At 39.1% G+C, this 24,941-nt stretch overlaps 1 protein-coding gene across 3 annotated transcripts; it reads left to right on the top strand.

The window, feature by feature from the left end:
- Window positions 1-305: 305 nt before the first annotated feature.
- On the top strand, window positions 306-21,656 carry LOC306999828 (uncharacterized protein; the record flags this gene model as incomplete). 3 transcript variants are annotated; one of them, XM_079614852.1, is made up of 5 exons in its annotated part: window positions 306-354; window positions 435-503; window positions 594-662; window positions 10,765-10,977; window positions 19,471-21,554. In XM_079614852.1, exons 4-5 carry the CDS (start codon window positions 10,944-10,946, stop codon window positions 21,552-21,554), a joined length of 2,118 nt encoding a protein of 705 aa, XP_079470978.1. In that variant the 5' UTR covers window positions 306-354; window positions 435-503; window positions 594-662; window positions 10,765-10,943. The 3 variants fall into 3 exon arrangements, with proteins under 3 accessions (XP_079470978.1, XP_079470976.1, XP_079470977.1); XM_079614850.1 differs by lacking the exons at window positions 306-354; window positions 435-503; window positions 594-662 and adding an exon at window positions 9,345-9,488 and having other exon boundaries at window positions 19,471-21,656; XM_079614851.1 differs by lacking the exons at window positions 306-354; window positions 435-503; window positions 594-662 and adding an exon at window positions 9,457-9,488 and having other exon boundaries at window positions 10,623-10,977.
- Between the last annotated feature and the right edge of the window lie 3,285 nt (window positions 21,657-24,941).

Genomic DNA, 24,941 nt, shown 5'->3' with positions numbered 1-24,941 from the left:
GAACTGATCAGAGCAGCTGACGTTAGCAGTACCAGCAGTGGTTCAGATAATGTTAGCGAGTCAGATCAGGATGATGACAGGCAGGGTGAAGCGACTGATGATAGGCAGGGTGAAGCGACTGAGCTAGCAGCTTCACCTGATTACCTGGGTATGTAAAATCTAAAATTAAATTTTGTGGTATCATTGATTTAATAGGCTATGTATTTGGAAAAAAATATATATATTAACAGCATTTTTATTTAGCCTACACAAAATAAAAATGTTTAGGCATCTAAGTGAAATCATGTGAAATTATTCTAAATGCTATTTCAGATTCAGCCAAGGGTGCTGGAGACACTTCAGATCCTTATACGGGTATGACATCTCAGCTATATCTGATTGAATTGCACTTGTTTTAGTTAATGCAACAAAATGTATTTTACATTTAAATTTAGGTCCATCATCATCATCTTGTCTCACTGGTTTTCCACTTGCTGCTACAAACCCAACCCCTGGACCTCATGGTGTGTACTGTATGTTTTATCCTGGTTAAAAAAATATATATAGAAAACACATGTTTGTATGATATGCTGAATTACTTTTGTTCTTTCCAGACATCTCCCAATCAAGGGCAGCAGATCCAACTCAACCTGTGCTGAGGATGTTTCCCAAGACCACACAAGGTCAGAGAAGAAGGGCATTAAACCCGCAGTGGTACAGCAAGTATTCTTGGTTGGAGTACTCCGTTAGCAAAGATTCAGCTTACTGTTATGCATGTAGACATTTCTCACTCCCTTCAGCGTCAGAATCAGTATTTACGTCCCAGGCAGGTTTTTCACATTGGAAGAAAGCGCTGTATAAAGATGGAGGCCTTACATTGCATGGCCGGTCTGACAGTCACGTTAATGCAATGTTTGCTTGCCGAGAATATAAGAATCGTATGCTGTCTGATTCTGGGTTAATGGATTTAATTGATCAAGAGTACAAAAGAAAAGTTGAGGAGAACAGGAGATTGCAGAGGTTCTGTTGTTAACAGCAACTCAGAAGTAGGCTCAGAGGGGCCATCGGGTGTCAGAGGACTTTCAGGGGAATTTCTTAGAAACTCTAACTGTGATTGCTAATCATGATGCCCTTATAAGTGAGAAAATGAGGGAAAAGGGGAATGCAAAGTACACATCTGGAACAATACAGAATCAAATTCTGGAGTGTCTTGCAAACATGGTGAGGGATGCCATTGTAAAGGAGGTGAAGGAGAGTGAGGTTTTCTCAGTAATTGCAGATGAAAGCAAAGACCTCCAGAAAAAGGAGCAGCTGTCGTTGGTAATAATAATAATAATAATTCATTACATTTATATAGCGCTTTTCTGGACACTCAAAGTGCTTTACATAGAAGGGGGGAATCTCCTCAACCACCACCAATGTGCAGCATCCACCTGGATGATGCGACGGCAGCCATATTGCGCCAGAACGCCCAGCACACACCAGCTTACTGGTGGAGAGGAGACAGAGTGATGAAGCCAATTAGTATATATAGGATGATGATTAGGAGGCCATGATGGACAGAGGCCACTGGGCAAATTTGGTCAGGACGCCAGGGTTACACCCCTACTCTTTCGAAAGACATCCAGGGATTTTTAATGACCACAGAGAGTCAGGACCTCGGTTTAACGTCTCATCCGAAGGACGGCGCTCTTTGTCAGTATAGTGTCCCCGTCACTATACTGGGGTGTTAGGACCCACACAGACCACAGGGTGAGCGCCCCCTGCTGGCCACACTAACACCTCTTCCAGCAGCAACCTGGATTTCCCAGGAGGTCTCCCATCCAAGTACTAACCAGGCTCAGCCCCGCTTAGCTTCAGTGGGAAACCAGTCTTGGGCTACAGGGTGATATGGCTGCTGGTAGTGAGATATTACTACAGAGGGGCTATACATGAAAGTTTCCTTGACTTTCAGCATGCTCAGGATTTGGATGCTAAGGGACTTGGTGATAAAATCATACAATGCCTTGAAAAATATGGGCTTAATTACAAGGATAACCTGATTGGGCAAGGCTATGATGGAGCAGCTGTGATGAGTGGGAAACACTCTGGTGTGGCAGCCAGAATTCAGGCAGAGGCTAAACAGGCATTTTATGTCCACTGTAATGCCCACTGCCTGAATCTAGTCTTAGTGGACACAGTGAAGTCAGTGGCAGAGGTAGATTGTTTCTTCACCCTCCTCCAAAGACTCTATGTGTATATGACCGGTTCCTATGCACATCAAAAATGGCTGGAGGTTCAAAAAGATATGTATGGTGGCCAATGCAGAGAGTTGCAAAAACTGAGTGATACACGATGGGCGTGTAGAGCGGTGGCTTGCAGGAACTTATTGGATAGATTACCAACCGTCCTGCATGTTCTTGAGCAGATCAGTTCAGAGGACAATGGGGACAGAGCTGTTGATGCTCGAGGTTTATTAGCACAGATTGACCTTACATTCATAGCCTTACTGACAACTTTCCAAAAACTACTTGGAACCACAAAGCGCCTCTCTGACCTGCTACAGGCCCCCTCACTTGACTTAGCCGTAGCAGTTGATTTGATTGAATCACCATGCTACATTTCAGGAGTACAGGAACGAGACATTTGCACATGATTTGTGGCAAGAAATATCGGATACAGCCAAGCTGTGTAATGTAGCAGTTGAAAATGTCACAAAAAAGAGAGAACAGAGAGTGAGCTCAAAACTGGGTGGATCTCATATAACTTGTACTATAGGCCTACACAGGGGTGATGAGGACAAAAACTCATTCAGGCAAAGGTTACTGTACCCAATCCTAGATTCCATCATGAGTGAGATGGACAGAAGGTTTTCAAAGTCAAACTGTGTACTCATGAATTCCTAGACAAGGCTCAAGTCTTCGAATTAGGTGATTTGTATGGCAGTGATCAAGAGGACTTGACCCATGAGCTGCATCAGGTCAGAAGGGCTTTGCTTCTGCCACAAAAAATGTGTCTTATACATACACAGTTAAAGCAGCCAAATAAAAACTAACGTTAAAATCAAGGGTCAGGAGCCCAACAAAAGCAAACACTGATCTCCATAATGGTAATGTCAAATGAAACAAAACAACATCTAAACCTCTGTTAATTCTCAATAGGAATTTCAGTAGACGTATGAAAAAATGAATTAAGTCAATCTGGTTAATAATAAGTGAAGCTGGTAATGCTATTTTTTGTAGTTGTTTAATCCTTCTCTGCTGAGATCTTCAGAGATTTCATGTCTTCTGTGGCTGAAGTCAGTTGTAGTTCTTGTGTTTCGCTTTTTGATCTTCTTGTTGTTCCTCTGTCCTTGTCAGGTGTTCATCACTAATGCTTAATCATCAGTTAATTAATCACTGAATTATATAATTAACTTCAACACTGCTTCAGTGTTACTCCAACACCCTGTAGTGTGGACATACAAGTGTTCATTTGAAACTGAAGTTTTTGCAGTGGGTTTTAAAGGGTTAAATGTGTCAATTAAAAAAAAACAGAGTGAAGTGTAATTTAACGGTAGTCAACTGTAAACTAATTTACAGCATAAAACTGTAGAAAAACAGCATTTTACTGGCAACCACAGCTGCCAGTAGATTACCGTAAAATCAAGGAAAAACAGCAATATTCTGTAAAATGTAACAGTCAGATTTACTATACAAAATAAGTTAATTTCACTGAAATATTAGTAAAAGTTCATAGAAAAAAGTTATGCGAAGTCAATAACTGATAAAGAGAGTAAATATTAAACTGAAGTGTTTTATGTGTTTTGCACAAGATGATACAGGAGAGATCTGTTAGTTTAAATAATAAGTTTTGTGGGTCACCATTGTGCTGGAGAGTAGAGCTTCAGTCAAAGATGAGCAGAGTTACACTAATGTTATGCTGCCAGTTGCTTTATTTAAATGCGGGAATTGTGTAGTTGCTGATGCAGTGACAATCTCGATTCTAAATACTTTAGCACATACATGTGTGCTACTGTTCGCTAAATGAGAATTGCAAAGATTCTAGTTAATGTCATGTTTTTAATTCATTCACGATTGCACATTAGATGTTTGCAGTATTATATTAAGAGATATTCATTTTCAGTGGACTCAAAGTAAGTTCACAGTACTATCAGTATAAATACTCGTTTTTAAACTTGAACTGTTTGAAGCAATCGGTTTCCCAAATGATACGAGTTACCTTCCATTGTATTTTTACATTAACATACTGTAAAAAAGGAGAGCTGTATAATAACGGTAGAGGGCTGTAAATTAACAGTACTTTGCTGGCAACCACAGCTGCCAGTAGATTACTGTTTTTTTACAGCACAATTTTTTACAGTAAAGCAATCTGCCTAACTTTGTTCGGGCTCAGTCTGCTCCTTCTATCTGATATAATCTGCCCTGTTTTGGAGAAAATTATTTCAGAAGGCACAGACGTAGCTACAATACATAGTCTTCTTTTCATCACGGCAGTCAATCCTTCATAAACGGCCTGCTTTGCTTTCCACCAGGCCAGTGGGTTTTCAGTTCTCGGGATTAAGGTCTCTGCGAGATACCCTCTCATTGCGGTTACTGCGGCGGATGATGGGTTGCTGATGCTGACTGCATCAGCCGCTCTCTCGTCAAAATCCTCCCAGACTGAAGATGTCGGTTCAGATGGAGGAGGAGGAGCTGGGAGGGTTGTGCGCTCAGCTTGAGTTTGCTCATCACTGGACCAAACCCTTGCAGCAGCTGCAGTAATACTTTTTGCAGCTTCATCTGCAGCTGCTGGATCACGAAAGGCCCTTTGCTTAAATCTGGGGTCAAGCAGGGTAGCCTCAGAAAGCAGACGAACTTGCTCTATGTTGTGGAAACGATTGTGCATCTCCTCTATGGAGACAGATTAGAATCATTAATAATTCACGCAGAAAACCTGATTTACACATGCGTAGACAATTTCACATGCATGAAACCTAATTCACGTACACACACAAAAAATTCACGTGCGTGGAAAAAAATTTTCCCCACAAAAACCAATTCACATGCGCAAAATAAATGTATATATTCATAAAATACATTTCACAAATGCAAAACACAATTCGTAGATATACAACTGTGTGCAAAAACCTTTGAGTGTTTAAAATGTACTAGTTTATCCCTGAATGTGGACGTGCAATCGTCATTCACGTGTGAATCGCCTCGGATGTGTGTGTGTGTGTTTTTGAGACTTTCCTGGCAGAGCTCTTGACCCACGCGGGTCAGTCGTAATCTTTAGCCAATCAGATGCGAGCTTACCATTCAACCAATCATATATGGAATCCTCTGAGAGTGCATTCGAGGAGCACGGTTCTGCGCACCATATGCGCAATACGGATTAATTAGAACGAAGATGAAGCCTCAATGAAGCTTTCAATCCAGCATGGCGAACGAAGAACGGGTACGAGTTTAGCTTATTTAATAAAAGTCTGAGTATACACGGTTTATCGTTTACAGTTTGATTTTGAGATAGCGGATTTTTGGTGATATAGTGACATAGTGCGATTTGATTAGTTAGCTATAGGCTAGGCTTACATTTAAATTTACACAACACATTGACTGATAGGCTAGAGACAGACAGAGTATAGCCTACATAGTGACACATCAATAGATAGATAGATATAAATATAGACAGCTAGATTAATAGATAGATACATATAGGCTATAGATAGCCTACATATATAAATACATAGATAGATTATAGATGCATATCTAGGTACATAGATTGATTATAGATACATATCTAGATACATAGATAGATTCATATAGATAGATACATAGATAGATAGATTTGGATAGATAGATGCCCAGAACTCATGATCCACTAACTTACTGGAAAGAGAGAGCAGTAATCTTTCCTCATTTGTATGTCATGGCTAAAAAATATCTTTGCATTCCAGCAACAAGTGTCCCTTGTGAGAGGATTTTTTCAAAGGCTGGAGAAATTATCTGTAAAAAAAGAAGTAAGCTAAGTCCTTCCACAGCAGAGAAATTAATATTTCTGAATAAAAATCTCTAAAAAAGTGAGACATTGTGGCTTGATTTCCTTTATTAATATTCATTTTGCAGGACCAAAATAACATTATGCACAGTGATGAGCCTATAGGTTACAAGCGTCACATATTAGAAATATATAATAATACAAAAACAACAAATTTTTTTAATGGCTCGTCAAGGTTGTTTCAGATCAACACCTGCAAGTGACCACTAGGTGTCACCGTGGAGACGGGTGTCGGATTGTTTCGAAGCCTCGAAAAAATATGGCACATTTGGTTCAACTGTTTCATTGCTTCACGAAGCCTCGATCTGCCCACCACTACTCCTGCACAGTTCATCTCCAACTCTAATCAAACACACCTGTCTTTAATTTTCAAGTGATCCTGACGTTCTCTGAAGACCTTAATTGGTTGCTTCAGGTGTGTTTGATTAGGGTTGGAGATGAACTGTGCAGGGCAGTCGATCGCCAGGAGCAGGATTGGGCACCCCTGGTGTAAACGATAAACCGTGTATACTCAGACTTTTATTAAATAAACTAAACTCGTACCCGTTCTTCGTTCGCCATGCTGGATTGAAAGCTTCATTGAGGCTTCATCTTCGTTCTAATTAATCCGTATTGCGCATATGGTGCGCAGAACCGTGCTCCTCGAATGCACTCTCAGGGGATTCCATATATGATTGGTTGAATGGTAAGCTCGCATCTGATTGGCTAAAGATTACGACTGACCCGCGTGGGTCAAGAGCTCTGCCAGGAAAGTCTCAAAAACACACACACACACATCCGAGGCGATTCACACGTGAATGACGATTGCACGTCCACATTCAGGGATAAACTCGTACATTTTAAACACTCAAAGGTTTTTGCACACAGTTGTATATCTACGAATTGTGTTTTGCATTTGTGAAATGTATTTTATGAATATATAAATTTATTTTGCGCATGTGAATTGGTTTTTGTGGGGGAAAATTTTTTCCACGCACGTGAAATTTTTTTTGTGTGTACGTGAATTAGGTTTCATGCATGTGAAATTGTCTACGCATGTGTAAATCAGGTTTTCTGCGTGAATTATTAATGATTCTAATCTGTCTCCATACTCCTCAGCCAGTGAGCACATCATTGAAAGAACTGGGGCATGTTTAGACACTGCACCCCGCAATCGCTGGACAACTTTTTGCAGGCCCCTTGCAATCAAAATGACCTTGGATGCAGTCACAAATCTGTTTCAATAAAAACAAAAAAGAACTAAGTCAGTCAGATCTAATAATTTATCATTGTTTATGAGAAAAAAAAGAGGATTGAAATATGACAAAATCATTCACTTATTTAAAAAAATGTTTTCACAAAGTAGTTATGTTAAAGTAAATTATACATACCTTTCACCACTAATTTCAACAGTGACTTCTTCAAAGGGCTTCAAAATCTCACAAACATCCTTAATCATGTCCCATTCGTCAAGTGTCAGGGTTGGAAGGCTGGGGTTTACCAGTGAAATTGTAGCAATGATTGCTTCCTTTTCAAGGCCCATTTGTTTTTGTGTTGCCTTTAGTCTTTCTGTTGCAACAGTGCTTCTGTTGACATACTCAACAACACTCTTGACTTTTGTCACTGTCCCTTGAATGTGTTTTAAGCTTTCCCTCACAATCAGGTTCAATGTATGGGCAAAGCATGGGAAGTGCTTCCATTCGGCTTTCCGGACAGCTGCTTTCATGTTGCTGGCATTGTCAGTTACACAAGCAACCACTTTGTTTGTAATTCCCCACTCATCACATATCTTTTTAAGTTCGGCTGTCAGGTTGTCAGCAGTATGTCGGTCAGTGAATGAAAAGCAGTCAAGAAGGGGTGATGAAAGAGTAAAATCGTCATTGATAAAATGACAAGTGACTGCCATAAAACTTGTAGTTGTCCGTGACGTCCAGGTATCAGTTGTCAGACACACAGCAGAGGCATTACTGACTTTCACCTTCACCTCTTCTTTAATTTTGCTGTAGAGCTGTGGCATCAGAGTGTTTGAAATAGTCTTTCGGGTTGGTAAAATGTATGATGGATCAATTGCCTTCAAGAATCTCCTAAATCCAGTGTCACTGACGATTGAAAAAGGTTGAAAATCCATAGCAATCATTTTAACTAACTCCTAATCCAATTTGCTTTGTTTGACAGGGCCAATAGGTGTTCTCACAAAGCTTGTCATCTGACTTTGTCTTGTCCTTTGGACATTGGTGCCAGATGAAGATGCAGAGGCAGTAACAGAGGAGACAGCAGCCGTAGAAGCACTACTACCTGATTCTGATGCAGATTCTGTTGATTCTTGCCTAACTTGCACAAGCAATGTAGCTGGTTGTTTTGTCTGAAGATGTCTTCTGAAATTTTAAGTTGTTCCTCCTTGACCTGACAAAATATTGTTGCAAAGCTTCCTGACATTTTCAGGAACAGATTATTTCTAAATAGGCATGTGCATAAGCGATCAGCGCCGTTTTGCTGTGGCGAGCGATTCTCAAGAAGAACTGTTGCAGTCTCGAAACACCAGTACACTGAACCGAAAACTGTTTCTTTCGGACACGTCCGACCACCTGAGAACCGATGATCATGAGTTTATCCTGACTGAGCATGCGTGTCGCGCGTGATGAACCTGGCTAGTACAGCAGGCAGCAGAGTACGCAGCACGAGGCCAGGCATGCACAGTGCACTGCACACACACGCCAGACGTCACGCCACACACACACACACACACACACACATAATGATAGTGGCAAAACTGCTGAACATAACTGTTTATTTTGGACAACTGAACTGATGGTGTGCTTCTGAATAACCAACTATGAGCACTGGTGATTGAGGACTGAGGAATGAGGCGGCGAATTTGGCGAAATGTACGTTTATTTAAACAATTAAGTCAAACATGAAAATTAATTGTACTATTGTGAATGCAGGTTATATTGTAAGTTTTGTTTTTATGAGCTGCATCCTAGTTTCTGTAAAAAGTTGATGAAGACTATAGTTTATTAACTATATTTAAGATATGTAAAACATCCACGTTTGAACATTATAGTGCCTGTATTGGACAATTAAGTAGCTAAACTGATTATGATGATTATTATTTAATTGCGTTATTTACAAATTACTTTATTTAAATGTGTTGTGTATGATCTGTATCGGGCTGAAATAATTTACGTCATTACGTCACGCTGAATGACGTCATTACGTGATGACGTAGGCGAACTTATGAACGAGTTTTTTTAACCGGTTCATTGAAACGAACTGTCCGAAAGAAAGACTTCCCATCACTAGTCACTTCAGTTCTAAAATAATAATAATGGGAGCCTACTAGTAAAACTGAAGCTGTGGCCCCGATTGGCTGCGGAGGTGTCCCGTGCGCGCGTGACCGCGTGCGTTGGTGGCCGATGACGTCAGTGCTCGCTCGCGCAGTCTAGAGTCTACTCTCTTTTGTCATTGAGTTTCAGCGTCGAGTCTTCCTGAGGCGAGGAGAGCAGTTCACGGTATTTCTCATATTTACACAACCATAAACACACTTTATACAGTTTGATTAAGCGACAGGCACATTTCTGTATTGTTTTCATCGATCACAGCGATACTTGAGCGTCTTTTCACTGAAATAAACATGTAGCGTTAGTGCAGCAGCAGCGAGCATGAGGAGAATATGTGGAGTTCATTCAGACCTGAGCGAGTTTGTGTTCGTTTGTGTGATTGTCTCGATGTTTGGAGTGAAAACTGTTACTGAATGTCAAGTCAAGAGGTAAAGTTTGAGATCTGTGAGGGGAATTGATGGGAAACGATCTCAAGTGTTATACACTGATATAAGTTACTTTACATTGATTGAGCCAACGTGAGACATTTAAATCAACTCTTAAATGTTAATATTAATAAATGACTAGCGTTAATAAATGTCACGTACGTCTAGAAGGTCCAACACATCTGATAGTTTTAAACTGTGTGATAATAAACAATTGATAACTAGGATTAACAGCCAAAACCTGTGTTTTCAACTGAAACACTGTGTTATACTACCGGTCACAATTGTGACCGTTAACAAATTTACGTGTCTTACGAGCAAAATATATATGCAGGAGTATAATTCTCAAAATATATCAGTAGTAGACCCTTTAAAGAATATATGTACAAAATTTGATAGTTCTATCTGTTAATTAAGGTGTTTTATATAGGCCTACTACTTTTTGTAGTAGTGTGAGGAAGACATCTTCTTCTAGATGTGCAAGCAGGAAATAAACTGATCATGTGACCTTTCACACCAGTCACATGACATTTATAAATTTTAATCAAAACAATCTATTTTTTCTTTTAAAAGTTGAATTTCTTGCCCAAAGCCAATAACAACACTTTTAGAGCTTCCAGAAATAAGAAAAAATATGCGGTCACAATTGTGACCGGTGGGATTAAACGGGTTAATTTAAGTACTTCGTGATTGTCATACAATCTAACTATATTTAGATTCAAATGTACATATTATGCTGCTGTGATTATCTGTAGTGGTTTATGAAGATAAATATCATATTAGTGATTGATGTTTTATCAATGTCATATTTTTTCTTTCAGTAGAGCCGTTTTACAGGCTTTTATCATGTATCCTGACTCAAATAATGTGTTTCTAACAGCAAACACTCAGAATAAAGTGAGATGATCTGCTGATGATCCTGAATGTTTTGTTGAATGAGTGTTGATAGTCTGAGGCTCATCAATATGAACAGATCTGCTTTATTTCATGTCAATAGTTTTTGTTTTCTCCTTATTTATTAGATCTCCTGAATCACATCATCAGATCAGCTCCTCCAACAGTAATTCTCCAATAAATGCTGTAAATCCCCATCAGCTGCAAGTGAAGACGAGCATGAAAGCATCAGGAAGAGCTGAAATCTGCAGAGACTGAGTTTATTAAAGAGGACAGTGAGAACACGAGTGATCCAGAACCCTGCAGAATGAAACACACTGAAGATCCTGAAGAACAAAGAGGTTGGTGTTTATTCTTCATTCATTCATGATGCTGGAGAACATTCATGTTAGAAACATTCAAGCACTTCATCACATTTAGATAAAGTTACACTATGTAACTGTGCAGTACCGGTTTTACTCCGGTAATGCAATCCCTACATTGGCTTCCGGTCAAATTTAGGATTGATTTTAAAATTATCTTGTTTGTTTACAAGGCATTGTCAGGCCTTGCCCCCTAGTACATCAGTGATCTTATAGTTCCTTACTCTACTTTTAGAGCTCTCAGGTCCTCCGATCAACGACTTTTAAAGGTACCGCGTTGTAATTTAAAATCCAAAGGAGATCGCGCTTTTTCCGTGGTGGGTCCCAAACTCTGGAATAGTTACTTATTTTTACCTATGAAAGGTCTTAAATTATCGATGACACTTTGACTTAGACGTATCTAAATGCTTTCCAAATTAACACTATCTAATTAGCGTACGTATTATTTTTTTATTATTATATCTTTGTGGATTTGCTTGTTCACGTGACAATTCGCGTCATTTACGGCAGTATTAGCCTACGTCTGTCTCCTGCACGCGAGAGGAGAAGAAAACGAGTAAATGTCAGTTCAATAGTAAGTTCATTCTTTGTGCTCAGGATTGTCTATGAACGATGATGATATTGTAATCATTGTTTAAACTACGTACGAGGCACTGCGAGCCGACATCGCATGTCTCTCATGCTTTCACTGCGTGATGTGTCAGTGCAGTTATAGCTGTCTGTTGGACTACAGTTTCATTATGAAATTCTCGTCGGCGAAATAAAGGGGGAAACAAACAATAGACAATATTGTGTCTAAAATGTAACACACAATGTTAACTTTATTGTTAATTTAACTGTTGTATAAAATAAATAGCACATTTGCAATTGTGCACAGGAAAACGGCACTCTTGCTCGTGAAATCCTAATATAACACCATAATATGTAGGGCTGTAATCTCCCAGTCGATTAGTCGATTGTTGGTCGATAGGTTCTGGCTCGACCAAAATTCTGATTGGTCGATTTTTTTCCGCGTTCGTTTCATCAGTTTTGCCGCGTCCATTTCATCAGTTTTGCTGTCTATGGTTTTGCCGCGTTCGTCTCATCAGGTGGAAAGCACTAATTGCTAATGGGGGTGTTTTCAGAGCACCCCTGTTCCACAGGTAACAGTCTGTCTTCAGAACACCCCCCTTGTTTTCACTTCTTTTGGATTAGCCCAACCCATCGGAGAAGAGAGACGGCTACTAGAAGGTTAGCTGAATATTATTTATTTAATTGTGAGCGTTTAATTCATAGTCAGTCCTCTTCTACCATGTCAACAAAGACATCGGCAGTGTGGCAGCATTTTTTTAATTTATTTTTTTATAGAAAACGGGAAAAAAGGATTGGAGCCCAATGCGCTGTGCCACTGTTTGTATTAGTTTTGAGCCTAGATGCTTTATTTTCAGTTATGCACTTTATTTCGTTTTTGCTCTTGATCTGGTTTCTTTAATAAATATTTTTTTATTTATTAAAATGGACGTGCCTTTTGTGTTTAAGAGTAAAGCTTTAAGTTAATAGTCTATTCGTGTCTCAGCCGCGAAGCTGCGCTCCTGTGTTCAGCCTCTCTCTGCGAGCTGCTTCGAGCTGTCAGTTATTATAATACATATGATAAAAACAATTGTCTAAATTATGTTGCATATTCCTCAAAAGTTCTTGTGATGATATCACTAGTTGACAACAGTACTATTTTCTGAAATCATAGGCTATGATATTGCGCAGGTGCGCGTGATGCAACGCTGTCAGAGGCGACACACTCGTGTGTCAGACTCATTTCAGTGCAAAATAATTAGGTCAAAAACGATTTAATATACTGCAAATAGCCTACTATTTTTTTATGTTTATTTATAATTCATTTAGGCGGACAACAAGGCTACCAAGTACTGCGCACAGTGCGCAGCTAATTCATTTAACGTTTTTTTTTTCTAACGTCATTTTTAGTCGATTTTTAGTCGAAAACTTCAGGACTTCAGTCGACCAAGATTTCCTTTGGTTGATTACAGCCCTAATAATATGATATAAATATAGTAAGACAAAAACTAATTTGGAGACATACCGAAATCCGCGTTTTGAACGAATTATTTGATTCAATGAATGAATCGGCCGTTTGAACAAATCGGTTGAATAAATGACTCCAACAACTCGCTTATTAAGACAGTGACTTACCGCCACCTACTGGCGGGTTTAGTTTCATATTTAAAGTACGCTTTAATTAAAATGTTAAAATTATAAATAATTTCATATTTAAATATTGAATAGCTTTATTTATGCAATTGCAAATTAAGTGTAAATATAGTAATGCCAGTTCGGATGCCGCTTCTGTGTCACCTCTGCACTGCGAGGATGGATTTTTATTTAATTTGACAGTGGTGCTGTGTTATTCTAATAGAATTTAATTTGAATGTTAGAATTTGACATAAAAGGTGATGCATGCCTCTAAATACGTTTAGAAATAATTTCCATATTTAGGTGAAAATGCCCCTGGAAATCAATTTAAGGTGGTAAATATTGCCCCATAATAAAATTGTTAATTTCAGTCACTACTGTAAACTGACCACTGCATAGAATATGTTAAATATGAATATCTTTGTGAGTCTGCTGTGAAAACAACAGGCCTAAACCAGCCATGGTACCAGTACAAAATCTGGTTTCACTTTATTTGGATGGTCCCTTTAACACATTCTGTTGTCTATAAGTAACATTGCCCCTTCATGTCTACTAACTATCATTAGAGTGTTAGTAGAGCATTAGTAGACTCGTTGGGTTAGGGTTAGAATAAGTTGGCATGTAGTTGCAATGTTACTTATAGTTAACAGAATGTTCAAAAGGGACCATCAAAATAAAGTGTTACCCAAAATCTAAATCCAATCTAATAAATCGAATAATCTAATTATTATCAACAAAACTTTGAAAATATCGAGATACATTTTTGTTAATATGGCACACCCCTAATATACGGTATTAATTTAGATTTCTTCAGGTCTTAAAAAGGTCTTAAAAAGCCTTAAATTTGACTTTAAAAAAATGTGCAGAGACCCTGTCAATATCAGATCAGGCTAAATACTATTTAACATTTATTTTATATCTGGTTTCCAATTTGCAACAGCATTACCAGAATTTTAGTCATTTTCAACATTATTTTTTAGGAACAATCAGTAAACACCAAGTTACTGATAAAGTTCTATTTGTCAAATATCATACAAGTTATTCATAGTTATAGAGATTCTTCTTACAGTAACTTTGGTAATGTGGGAGAAATCCATCTATCAAATACATGTGTCTAAGGTGCAATGGTACAAAATGAGAAAAATGGTGGTGAAATAGTGGGGAGGAGCAACCGCTAAAAGATAGCGGGAAGACCACCAATTGGACACCTAGAGATAAGAAAATGTATAAGACCTGTAAACTGGCCCATGTAAAATCCAGATGCCTAGCTAACATCTCACTTTGTTGAACTGCTCAATAAAGTTGACTCTTCTGAGACCTGAAACTTTTACTCTGCCAGAACTTCTTTGAAACCTGAACCAGACTTTGAAGACTTTTCCACAACAGTAACAGGGTCGATCCATGTAGTCAATGCTACATGTAACCCGCAGCTACCCGTTTTATGGCGTAATAACTTGCGTACATGTGATCTATTTGTGTCTCGGACCAGATTACAGACGGTAGGTTCGACTCACTGGAGTATATGAAATTTATAACAGAAACTCAGACTCAAATGTAAATGTTAATTACTAAGAAATTAAATGTATTGTTATTACGGAAAAAAAATGAATTGAATCTTTTGACAAATAAAATTATATAAATAAACAGCAATAATAAACAGTAGTTCAGTTCACAATTGACACCTCAGTTCAATTTGGACATTTAGATTTAAAAAATCAAGATTTAAAACCAATTTCACAATTCAAAAAACTGTGTCCAGATTAACAAAAGAAAACCAACTTCGGGAATCAGAATCAGAAATTTCAAAGAAATTAAAATAATTACATAGATAATAAAAGAAATAAGAATAATTAAAACAGTTTAGAAAATAAAATACAGTGCAAACAGTCGGACCAACAGTGGCACAGTGCTCATTTAGTAAATGCAAAGCTAAACAGTGGTAATTCAAAGTGCTTTACAATTTATGATTCAGTTCCCATTTGACTCAGTTATCACAAACACAGTTCAAATGTACAGTTCATGCGAACACTCGTTCGGTTCAGTGAAACGTTCGTGTTTGTGTGTGCGTATGGAACTGTTGTACCAGTCTGTGGAAACGACAACTTTGAAACTTGCAACTCTCTCTCGTGCTCTCGCCCAGTCTCGAACACCGTTCTCCATCCGATGACGCAATCAACCGAACTTCTGCTTTAACTACTGAGTCTCCAGTTTCACACAAGTGTACACTAAACTCACGAAACGTAATCTGACCGTGCACCGCTGTCCTAAATTACAGCTTCAGCGTAGAACATGTCGACTTCTCATACAGCGATCATGGCGTGTCTGCCTCGTAACACTGCTCACTCTTCTTTCTCCCAGACGTCTTTTCATCTCCCGCGCACACACCGGAGAAAGGAAAACCCGTCAAAATAAAAGTCCCCATAGAGAAAAATACCTATGTTACACAGGTTTGCGGTGCCACTGGACCTACAATCCAGGGACGTCCTCTGCTGGGGTGGTGTCTTATAGCCCAGTGGGGCCCCCATAGAGCACGTTTCACTTTTGCTGTTTTAAACAAACAGCGAATCTCTATACTCTCCGTAGTATAGCTAATCTTCACTCGCCTCGTCGGAGTGAAGCTCTCCCGTTCCCCTTCAAAATCTCTTCCAATCAGACAGCCCTAAAAATTAATAAAATCTTCCTGATCACAGTTTGGAAAAAACAACAACAAAAAACAGTGCAAACAGTCGGACGTATTTTACATCAACCGGTAGCTATTATAGATCTTTCTTTTAAAAGGATCTTCTTATGACTTACATGTATCAACTTTCTTTTCTCTTTCAATCTTCTTACGACTTCCATCTATCAACTTTCTTTTCTCTTTCAATCTTCTTAAACAAATATACATAATAATATGAACCGTTAAACATTATTTACATTACCGTCTTTAGATGCATGTCTGTCACATTACATTTCAAATGATAACTTTCCATATTTCAAAACCACTTGATATATATATATATATAGCCTATAATAGCAAAAATGGTACTCGCCAAGGAAAAAGTGAGTGAAAGAGAAAAATAAAATAGTTTTCTTTTGGTTTGGCCTTAATCTAGATGGTTTCAGTCTTCTTTTAATGTGCGTTTCTAACTTTTCCCATTCGTCTCGATCTCTTCTTCTGTCGGCTTCCACTACATTTAAAGAGTGACTTCTAAGGATAATTTTCACTAAAATAATCTATTTTTAGATTATTTCGATTGTCTTTCATGAGTTATGAACACGATGCACTGTCTAGCGGCAATCTGCGTCTTTTTCTCATTAGTCACACTCTCTGCTGCTCTCGTTTTGGTTTCTTCGCGCTGTAAAAACGAACTCACTTCCCGGAGGCGGGACTAACCTTCGACCTCATCCAATCAAATCTTTCTTTGGCCAATTTCTTTTTCTAGATTTACTTTTGTAATATAATATAAATCTTAAATTACTTATCTGTGTTCTTTTGTTATTAATACTAAACAGATATTAATAGTCAAGTCAAGAATATTTGTATAGCACTTTTCACAATACAGATTGTATCAAAGCAGCTTCACAGTATTAATTAAAATAATAATACAACGTCCATGTTTGGTAATGCTAATCAATAGCAGGGCTCGCAAAATCGCCCGCCCGACGTCCCGGGGCTATTGTGTTTTCCAGTCGGGCTACCAAAATGCATAACCGGCCTGCCCGACGGGCTATCTGAAATAGTGTTCGCTTCAGTCTTGTTATAATCAGATTCAGCGCGTTCTTCATCTTCAATCCGCAGTGGCGCCGAACAGAGCGCACGTCAGAAACAGAGGACAGGGTGTGTGTGTGTGTGTGTGTATCTGAGCCTCATTGGTCTGTCACTGCTCGTCAATGTCAGAATATTAGAGATTACCAATCAAATCAAAGTAGGCGGGATTTATATTCACAGAAGCGGCTGAGCGCGAATTTGAGCAGAGCGACTCGACGCTTCAGTTTACGGTCAAGTGCGATAAGATGTAAGTAGCTAAACTAAATATTTCACATTTGACAAACGATACTATCAGGCAAACGAATTTACTTGTCTAATTTCGCCATTTTTAACTGAAAATAGGCCTTTGTAACGTGACTCATGTAATGTAATTAGTTTACTGTCATTGTGAGGGGACGAGAAACATTAACAAAGCCGTTTTCATCTTGTTAGGCACAATATTAATAACGAATGTGTACATGTTGAGAATTAATATAGTACAATTTGTAGCCTTCAGTAAATTAAAAAAAGTTCAGCTTTAGGAGGGGAAGAGACAGGGCAAGATGAGGAGACTGAGAGAAAAAGAAAGAGTGATGGATAGTGAGAGCAGGTATTGACAAATCTACTGCCCGCTGACATGGTTTTAAAGCTATTTCTTATCCTTTTTTGGCCTTCAAACGTCTTGAAATGCACATATCAGAGAAATAAATTTTTTTAACCCCCTAACAACCTTAAATTTAGGACCTATTTGATTATAAAGCCCTGTCTACGGCCCTGTATTAAGATCAATAATGAATGTGTACATATTGTGAATAAATTTAATAAACTTAGTTAGGCTACCTAGCTTTCCTAGTAGCTTTCAGTAAATGAAGGTGTCTGAGAAAATGATTCATAAATCAACCTATCAGCTGACCCCAAGTTTACTTTCGTCATTGACGGACAAAAATGAAAAGCCTATCAGTCAAAGCTCAGCTTTAGGACGGGAAGAGCCAGGGCAAGAGAAAAACAAAGAGAAAAAGAGTGTGATGCTGATGAGGAGAGAACAATAATCAGCTGTGTGACATGGTTTTAAAGCTATTGTTGTCCAATTTTTTTGGCATTCAAAACATCTTAAAATGCACATATGTAGATCAGAGAAATCAAAATTTTCTCGGGCCGCCGAGAAAATGATCGCAGATTGGCCCCCGAACACCCCTAACTAGTCTACCTCACATTTGGGACCTCAGTGATAATAAAACCCTGTCATCTGCATGTTAATGAAACTAGTTAATTGTGAGCGTTAGACCCTAAACCAAAGTGTTACCCTTTTTTCTATTTTTTTATCATACCCTCATTGGGGGCTGAGCCACAGACAGATTCATGTTCCATACTGGTCACACACATTTCAGTTCAGAGAACCAGATGTATATTTGTATTGATGATTCTAATTTGATTATTTTATATCCAATTGTAGATATTTGTGTTTTGAAAAAGGTTTTGATTCATGGTTTGACTCCTAACCAATTTTCTACATTAAAAATTGTCTTTTTATGTGGGCTAGTAAAATTCATTTCGGGCTACCAAAATCTGAAGAGTGCCTGCCCGAAGGGCTACCAGCGATTTAGAAATTTTGCGAGCCCTGAATAGTATTATTCATTGATTAATTAAATTGAATATCCCCAATAATAAAAATAAAATAATTATAATTACTTTTAATTTAGTCAGTGACCTGGGTTACATACAGTTTGTGTAAAATGGACTGAGATTATTTTCTTGTCTTCCCATCATGCATCAGAAAGAGCCCAGATGATGGCACTTCCTGAGTGTCACAGTTTTAAGAAATGCTCTGTTTTTGAAAAGAGGAAAATCATGTCAGGAGTAACAGTGTTGAGTGAAACATGTAGGACTTACATGTTCATTTAAAACTAGTTAAAGCCACAGCCACTCTACACTTTGAGCATGTGAAGTTTCTACAGACACTGCAATGATCGTGAAATGACGTCACATTATGTGCCAGCTTTTTCACAAACACAAATTGAACGTATAATAATAATAAAAATAATAAAAATAAACAATGCCACTTGAATGCTAAATGCTTGTTATTTCTCACAGGGTTGTTCACTTGAGCTTGTGTTTCTGGTGTCCCACTTTCACATGCGCATGAATGGAAGTCTATGAAGGAAAAGTCTAGTGTGAATGGCCATTAATAATTAAAAAGTTTTTAGTAAAATAAATATCAATCTTAAAGTTGCTGTCAAAACATGGCAGTATTGTATATTTTAATGTTAATATGTTAGATAATTGTCATTGATCAAATATATTTAATAGTTCTTGCTAAAGAAACATGGGATCCGTGCCTAAAAATAATAATTGGAAGATAAATTTCCCTCATTCATGGAAAGTTTCAAGGACATATAATCAAATTATAAAAAGGCATGAAATTATCATAATTTATTATAACAGTTGTCTACTTTCTACCATTACATCAGGGCTCACTTTCATGTCCTTTCACTTTATATTTCTCTCTTTGAAGATAATTGTTTTGATGTACTAAAAATTAAATTTTTCTTTGATTTTAGACCTGATGGAAGTGAAGGAGGAGAGTGAAGAACTGAGAGAAGTGAAGGAGGAGAGTGAAGAACTGAGAGAAGTGAAGGAGGAGAGTGAAGAACTGAGAGAAGTGAAGGAGGAGAGTGAAGAACTGAGAGAAGTGAAGGAGGAGAGTGAAGAACTGAGAGAAGTGAAGGAGGAGAGTGAAGAACTGAGAGAAGTGGAGGAGGAGAGTGAAGAACTGAGAGAAGTGAAGGAGGAGAGTGAAGAACTGAGAGAAGTGAAGGAGGAGAGTGAAGAACTGAGAGAAGTGAAGGAGGAGAGTGAAGAACTGAGAGAAGTGAAGGAGGAGAGTGAAGAACTGAGAGAAGTGAAGGAGGAACATCATGTCCAACCTGGAGAAAAACCTTTGAGTCGCTCAAAGACTAAACAGACTAAAAATAAATGTTTAAAGAAAAGAAGAGCCAAGAAATCTTTCACCTGCAATCAGTGTGGAAACAGTTTCACAACCAAACATAATCTTGAGATTCACATGAGAGTTCACACTGGAGAGAAGCCGTTCTCATGTGATCAGTGCGGGAAGAGTTTCAGTCGATCATCATCCCTTAATGTTCACATGAGGATCCACACCGGAGAGAAGCCGTTCACTTGTGATCAGTGCGGGAAGAGTTTCAGTCGATCATCAAACCTTAATCTTCACATGAGGATCCACACCGGAGAGAAGCCGTTCACATGTGATCAATGCGGGAAGAGTTTCAGTCAATCATCAAACCTTGATCTTCACATGAGGATCCACACCGGAGAAAATCCGTTCACATGTAATCAATGCGGGAAGAGTTTCAGTCAATCATCAAACCTTGATCTTCACATGAGGATCCACACCGGAGAGAAGCCATTCACATGTGATCAGTGCGGGAAGAGTTTCAGTCAATCATCACACCTTGATCTTCACATAAGGATCCACACCGGAGAGAAGCCGTTCACATGTGATCAGTGCGGGAAGAGTTTCAGTCAATCATCACACCTTAATGTTCACAAGATGATCCACTCCGGAGAGAAGCCGTTCTCATGTGATCAATGTGGCAAAACATTTCTTAGGGCATCACACGTGAAGACACACCTGACAGTTCATACGAAGGAGAAGCCGCATTCATGTTCTGTGTGTGGAAAGAGTTTTTCACAGCTGCCATATTTACATAAACATGAGAAAACACACACTGGTGTGAGAGAGTACATGTGCTTTGAGTGTGAGAAGACTTTTACTACAGCGGGCAGTTTAACACTGCACCAGAGAATTCACACTGGAGAAAAACCTTACAAGTGTTCACACTGTGACGAGAGATTCAGTCAATCATCAAATCTGAAATCACATGAGATGATCCACACTGGAGAAAAACCTTACAAGTGTTCACACTGTGACAAGAGATTCAGTCAATCATCATCTCTGAAATCACATGAGATGATCCACACTGGAGAGAAACCTTACAAGTGTTCACACTGTGACAAGAGATTCAGTCGATCATCATATCTGAAATCACATGAGATGATCCACACTGGAGAGAAACCTTACAAGTGTTCACACTGTGACAAGAGATTCAGTCGATCATCATATCTGAAATCACATGAGAGGATCCACACTGGAGAGAAACCTTACAAGTGTTCACACTGTGACGAGAGATTCAGTCTGTCAGCATATCTGAAAACACATGAGAGGATCCACACTGGAGAGAAACCTTACAAGTGTTCACACTGTGACAAGAGATTCAGTCAATCATCATCTCTGAAAACACATGAGAGGATCCACACTGGAGAGAAACCTTACAAGTGTTCACACTGTGACGAGAGATTCAGTCTGTCATCATATCTGAAAACACATGAGATGATCCACACTGGAGGAAAACCGTACAAGTGTTCACACTGTGACAATAGATTCAGTCTGTCATCATATCTGAAAACACATGAGATGATCCACACTGGAGGAAAACCGTACAAGTGTGATCAGTGCGGGACGAGTTTCTCTATTAAAAGTCACCTGAAGCGACACATGAAGATCCATACAGTGGAGAAACCACATAAGAACTACAACCTGGTTAAGAACTACAGGAAACTATGATTTCTGTAATTGCAAACAAAGGTTTCTGTAACAAATATTAAGTTCTGCTTTTCTGATGTATCAAATACTTGTGTCATGCAATAAAATGCAAATTAATTATTTAAAAATAATACAATGTGATTTTCTGGATTTTTGTTTTAGATTCCATCTCTCACGGTTGAAGAGTACCTATGATAAAAATTACAAACCTCTACATGCTATGTAAGTAGGAAAGCCTGCAAAATCCCCACTGTATTTGCTTGAATGTAAACCGGAGATAGTGATCAATAAACCGCAGGTTTTTGTTATGACTGCATCTCCGTGCATGCTTTATGGACATCTGTATCGGGAGAGACTCCTCCGCTAACCTCAAAGGGCTAAATACATTTTTAAAGAAGATAAGCCTCAACAATTATTGAAGAAAACTCGCACTAGAGATCGATCGACGAGATCGAAAGGACTGTACTTATCTTCTCAAGAAATCTTGGAAGCTGTGCTGTTCACAGCCGAAATGAATGGAGGACGATTTATGAATAAACAACGCATCAGCTGTGAGTACGAGAGTGTAAACAAGCAGCACAACTGATCAATGAATCTTAAGCCGCGTTTACACCGAAATTACCCGGAAATTTGTCCCAGGAACTTTTTTTACCCCAGACCGGTTGCTTTCTGCGTTTACACCGCGGTCTAAAGTAACGGGAAGATTGTGTAAACTGCGCACGACTGCTCCTCCCAGTCGGCCACGGACAGTAATCAGTTTTGAGCGCCACATTTATAATAAGTATGGAGTAGATTCAAGCTGTGCTGCAGTTGTTTGTGATCTATTGGTTTACTAACGAGGTAATAAAACGGCAGAAAAGAGACGAGCACTGATACTAAAGCGTGTTCAGAAAGCTCGTAATGCTAGATATAAAATGTTATCAGCTATGGTGGACATTGACCGTGAGATGGCTGGGACAAACGCGCAGAAAATTTCCTCTTCCACTAATACGCTTAATAAAGCCTGAACCTCGTCGTCGGTCCAGCGGCCGTTTTTTTATTTTTTAAATTCCATATATGCAGACAGACACTCATACTGCACGAATCCACGAACCGCAATATATTTTAATGGCGGTTAAAATTAAATGCTGCGTGGTGTCATCCAATCAAAATACGGCATGAACACAACCAATCAGCATGTTCAGCTCACAAGTCCCATCCCCGAAAGTTCCTGAACTTTGAAAAAGTAATACCTCGCCAGCAGGGACTTTCAGACGGGGAAATATTTACCCGGAACTTCATTTAGACCCTGGTTCCTGCGGTGTAAACACGCAGAGTACCAGCCCAAAGTTCCTAGTTCCTGGGGAAAGTTCCTGTGGTGGAAACGCGGCTTAAGGTCAGATTGAATGTTTGAGTAAACGCATGTAAACAAACAGACAAACAGAGGTTTGGATTGTGCGTTTAAATGTTAAAAGAGCTGCTAGTATTTGTGGCCTGTATTAAATGATGGATGAAGAGATTGAGACAGCCGCTGTGGCCGAAAAGCTTTTAAATTCACGTATTGCAACGCTTAGAGGCAAATTAGGAGTATGCACAAGGAAATTAAAGGAAATTAAAGTTCCGCTTGCTGAAGGTGGAAACATTGAAGAGGTAGATGATTGCATGTCAACGTTATTATTTTTTATTCGCGACTTCAAATGTGTGCATAAAGCAGTGCAAGAGCTCTTAGCCGAAGAAGAAAATGATCATGTAGATTGGTTTGAACCTAGAATTATAAATTTTGATTACTTAGGAACACCTGTTCAATTTCTCATTAATGCGATTATCTAAGCAACCAATCACATGGCAGTTGCTTCAATGCATTTAGGGGTGTGGTCCTGGTCAAGACAATCTCCTGAACTCCAAACTGAATGTCAGAATGGGAAAGAAAGGTGATTTAAGCAATTTTGAGCGTGGCATGGTTGTTGGTGCCAGACGGGTCGGTCTGAGTATTCTGAGTATCTGCTCAGTTACTGGGATTTTCACGCACAACCATTTCTAGGGTTTACAAAGAATGGTGTGAAAAGGGAAAAACATCCAGTATGCGGCAGTCCTGTGGGCGAAAATGCCTTGTTGATGCTAGAATTTAAAAGCTATATATACTAATTGGCTTCATCACTGTCTCCTCTCCACCAGTAAGCTGGTGTGTGGTGGGCGTTCTGGCGCAATATGGCTGCCGTCGCATCATCCAAGTGGATGCTGCACATTGGTGGTGGTTGAGGAGAATCCCCCCTACTATGTAAAGCGCTTTGAGTGTCCAGAAAGGCGCTATATAAATGTAATGAATTATTATTATTATTATTATTAGAGGTCAGAGGAGAATGGGCCGACTGATTCAAGCTGATAGAAGAGCAACTTTGACTGAAATAACCACTTGTTACAACCGAGGTATGCAGCAAAGCATTGGTGAAGCCACAACACGCACAACCTTGAGGCGAATGGGCTACAACAGCAGAAGACCCCACCGGGTACCACTCATCTCCACTACAAATAGGAAAAAGAGGCTACAATTTGCACCAAAATTGGGTAGTTGAAGACTGGAAAATGTTGATGAGTCTCGATTTCTGTTGAGACATTCAGATGGTAGAGTCAGAATTTGGCGTAAACGGAATGAGAACATGGATCCATCATGCCTTGTTACCACTGTGCAGGCTGGTGGTGGTGGTGTAATGGTGTGGGGGATGTTTTCTTGGCACACTTTAGGCCCCTTAGTGCCAATTTGGCATCGTTTAAATGCCACGGCCTACCTGAGCATTGTTTCTGACCATGTCCATCCCTTTATGACCACCATGTACCCATCCTCTGATGGCTACTTCCAGCAGGATAATGCACCATGTCACAAAGCTCGAATCATTTCAAATTGGTTTCTTGAACATGACAATGAGTTCACTGTACTAAAATGGCCCCCACAGTCACCAGATCAACCCTATAGAGCATCTTTGGGATGTGGTGAGCTGGCAGCTTCGTGCTCTGGATGTGCATCCCACAAATCTCCATCAACTGCAAGATGCTATCCTATCAATATGGGCCAACATTTCTAAAGAATGCTTTCAGCGCCTTGTTGAATCAATGCCATGTAGAATTAAGGCAGTTCTGAAGGCGAAAGGGGGTCAAACACAGTATTAGTATGGTGTTCCTAATAATCCTTTAGGTGAGTGTAGAAAAAAGAACAACAAAGTCAGCCAATAGCAGTGGAATCAAAAGACAGTATTTCAAACATTTCTAGTGTGTCTGTAAAGTCTACATCATCTAAGGCAGGGATGGGCAAGTCTGGTCCTGGAGGGCCACTGTCTTGCAGAGTTTAGCTTCAGCCCTGATTAAAACTCACCTGCCTGTATCTATCTAGTAATCCTAAAAACATTGATTGCCTTGTTCAGGTGTGTTTAATTA

Source organism: Phoxinus phoxinus, assembly GCF_949152265.1.
Source record: "Phoxinus phoxinus genome assembly, chromosome: 1".
Taxonomy (NCBI): Eukaryota; Metazoa; Chordata; class Actinopteri; order Cypriniformes; family Leuciscidae; genus Phoxinus; species Phoxinus phoxinus.
Note: the sequence above shows the minus strand (reverse complement) of the source record. Positions and strands in the feature narration are given on the sequence as shown.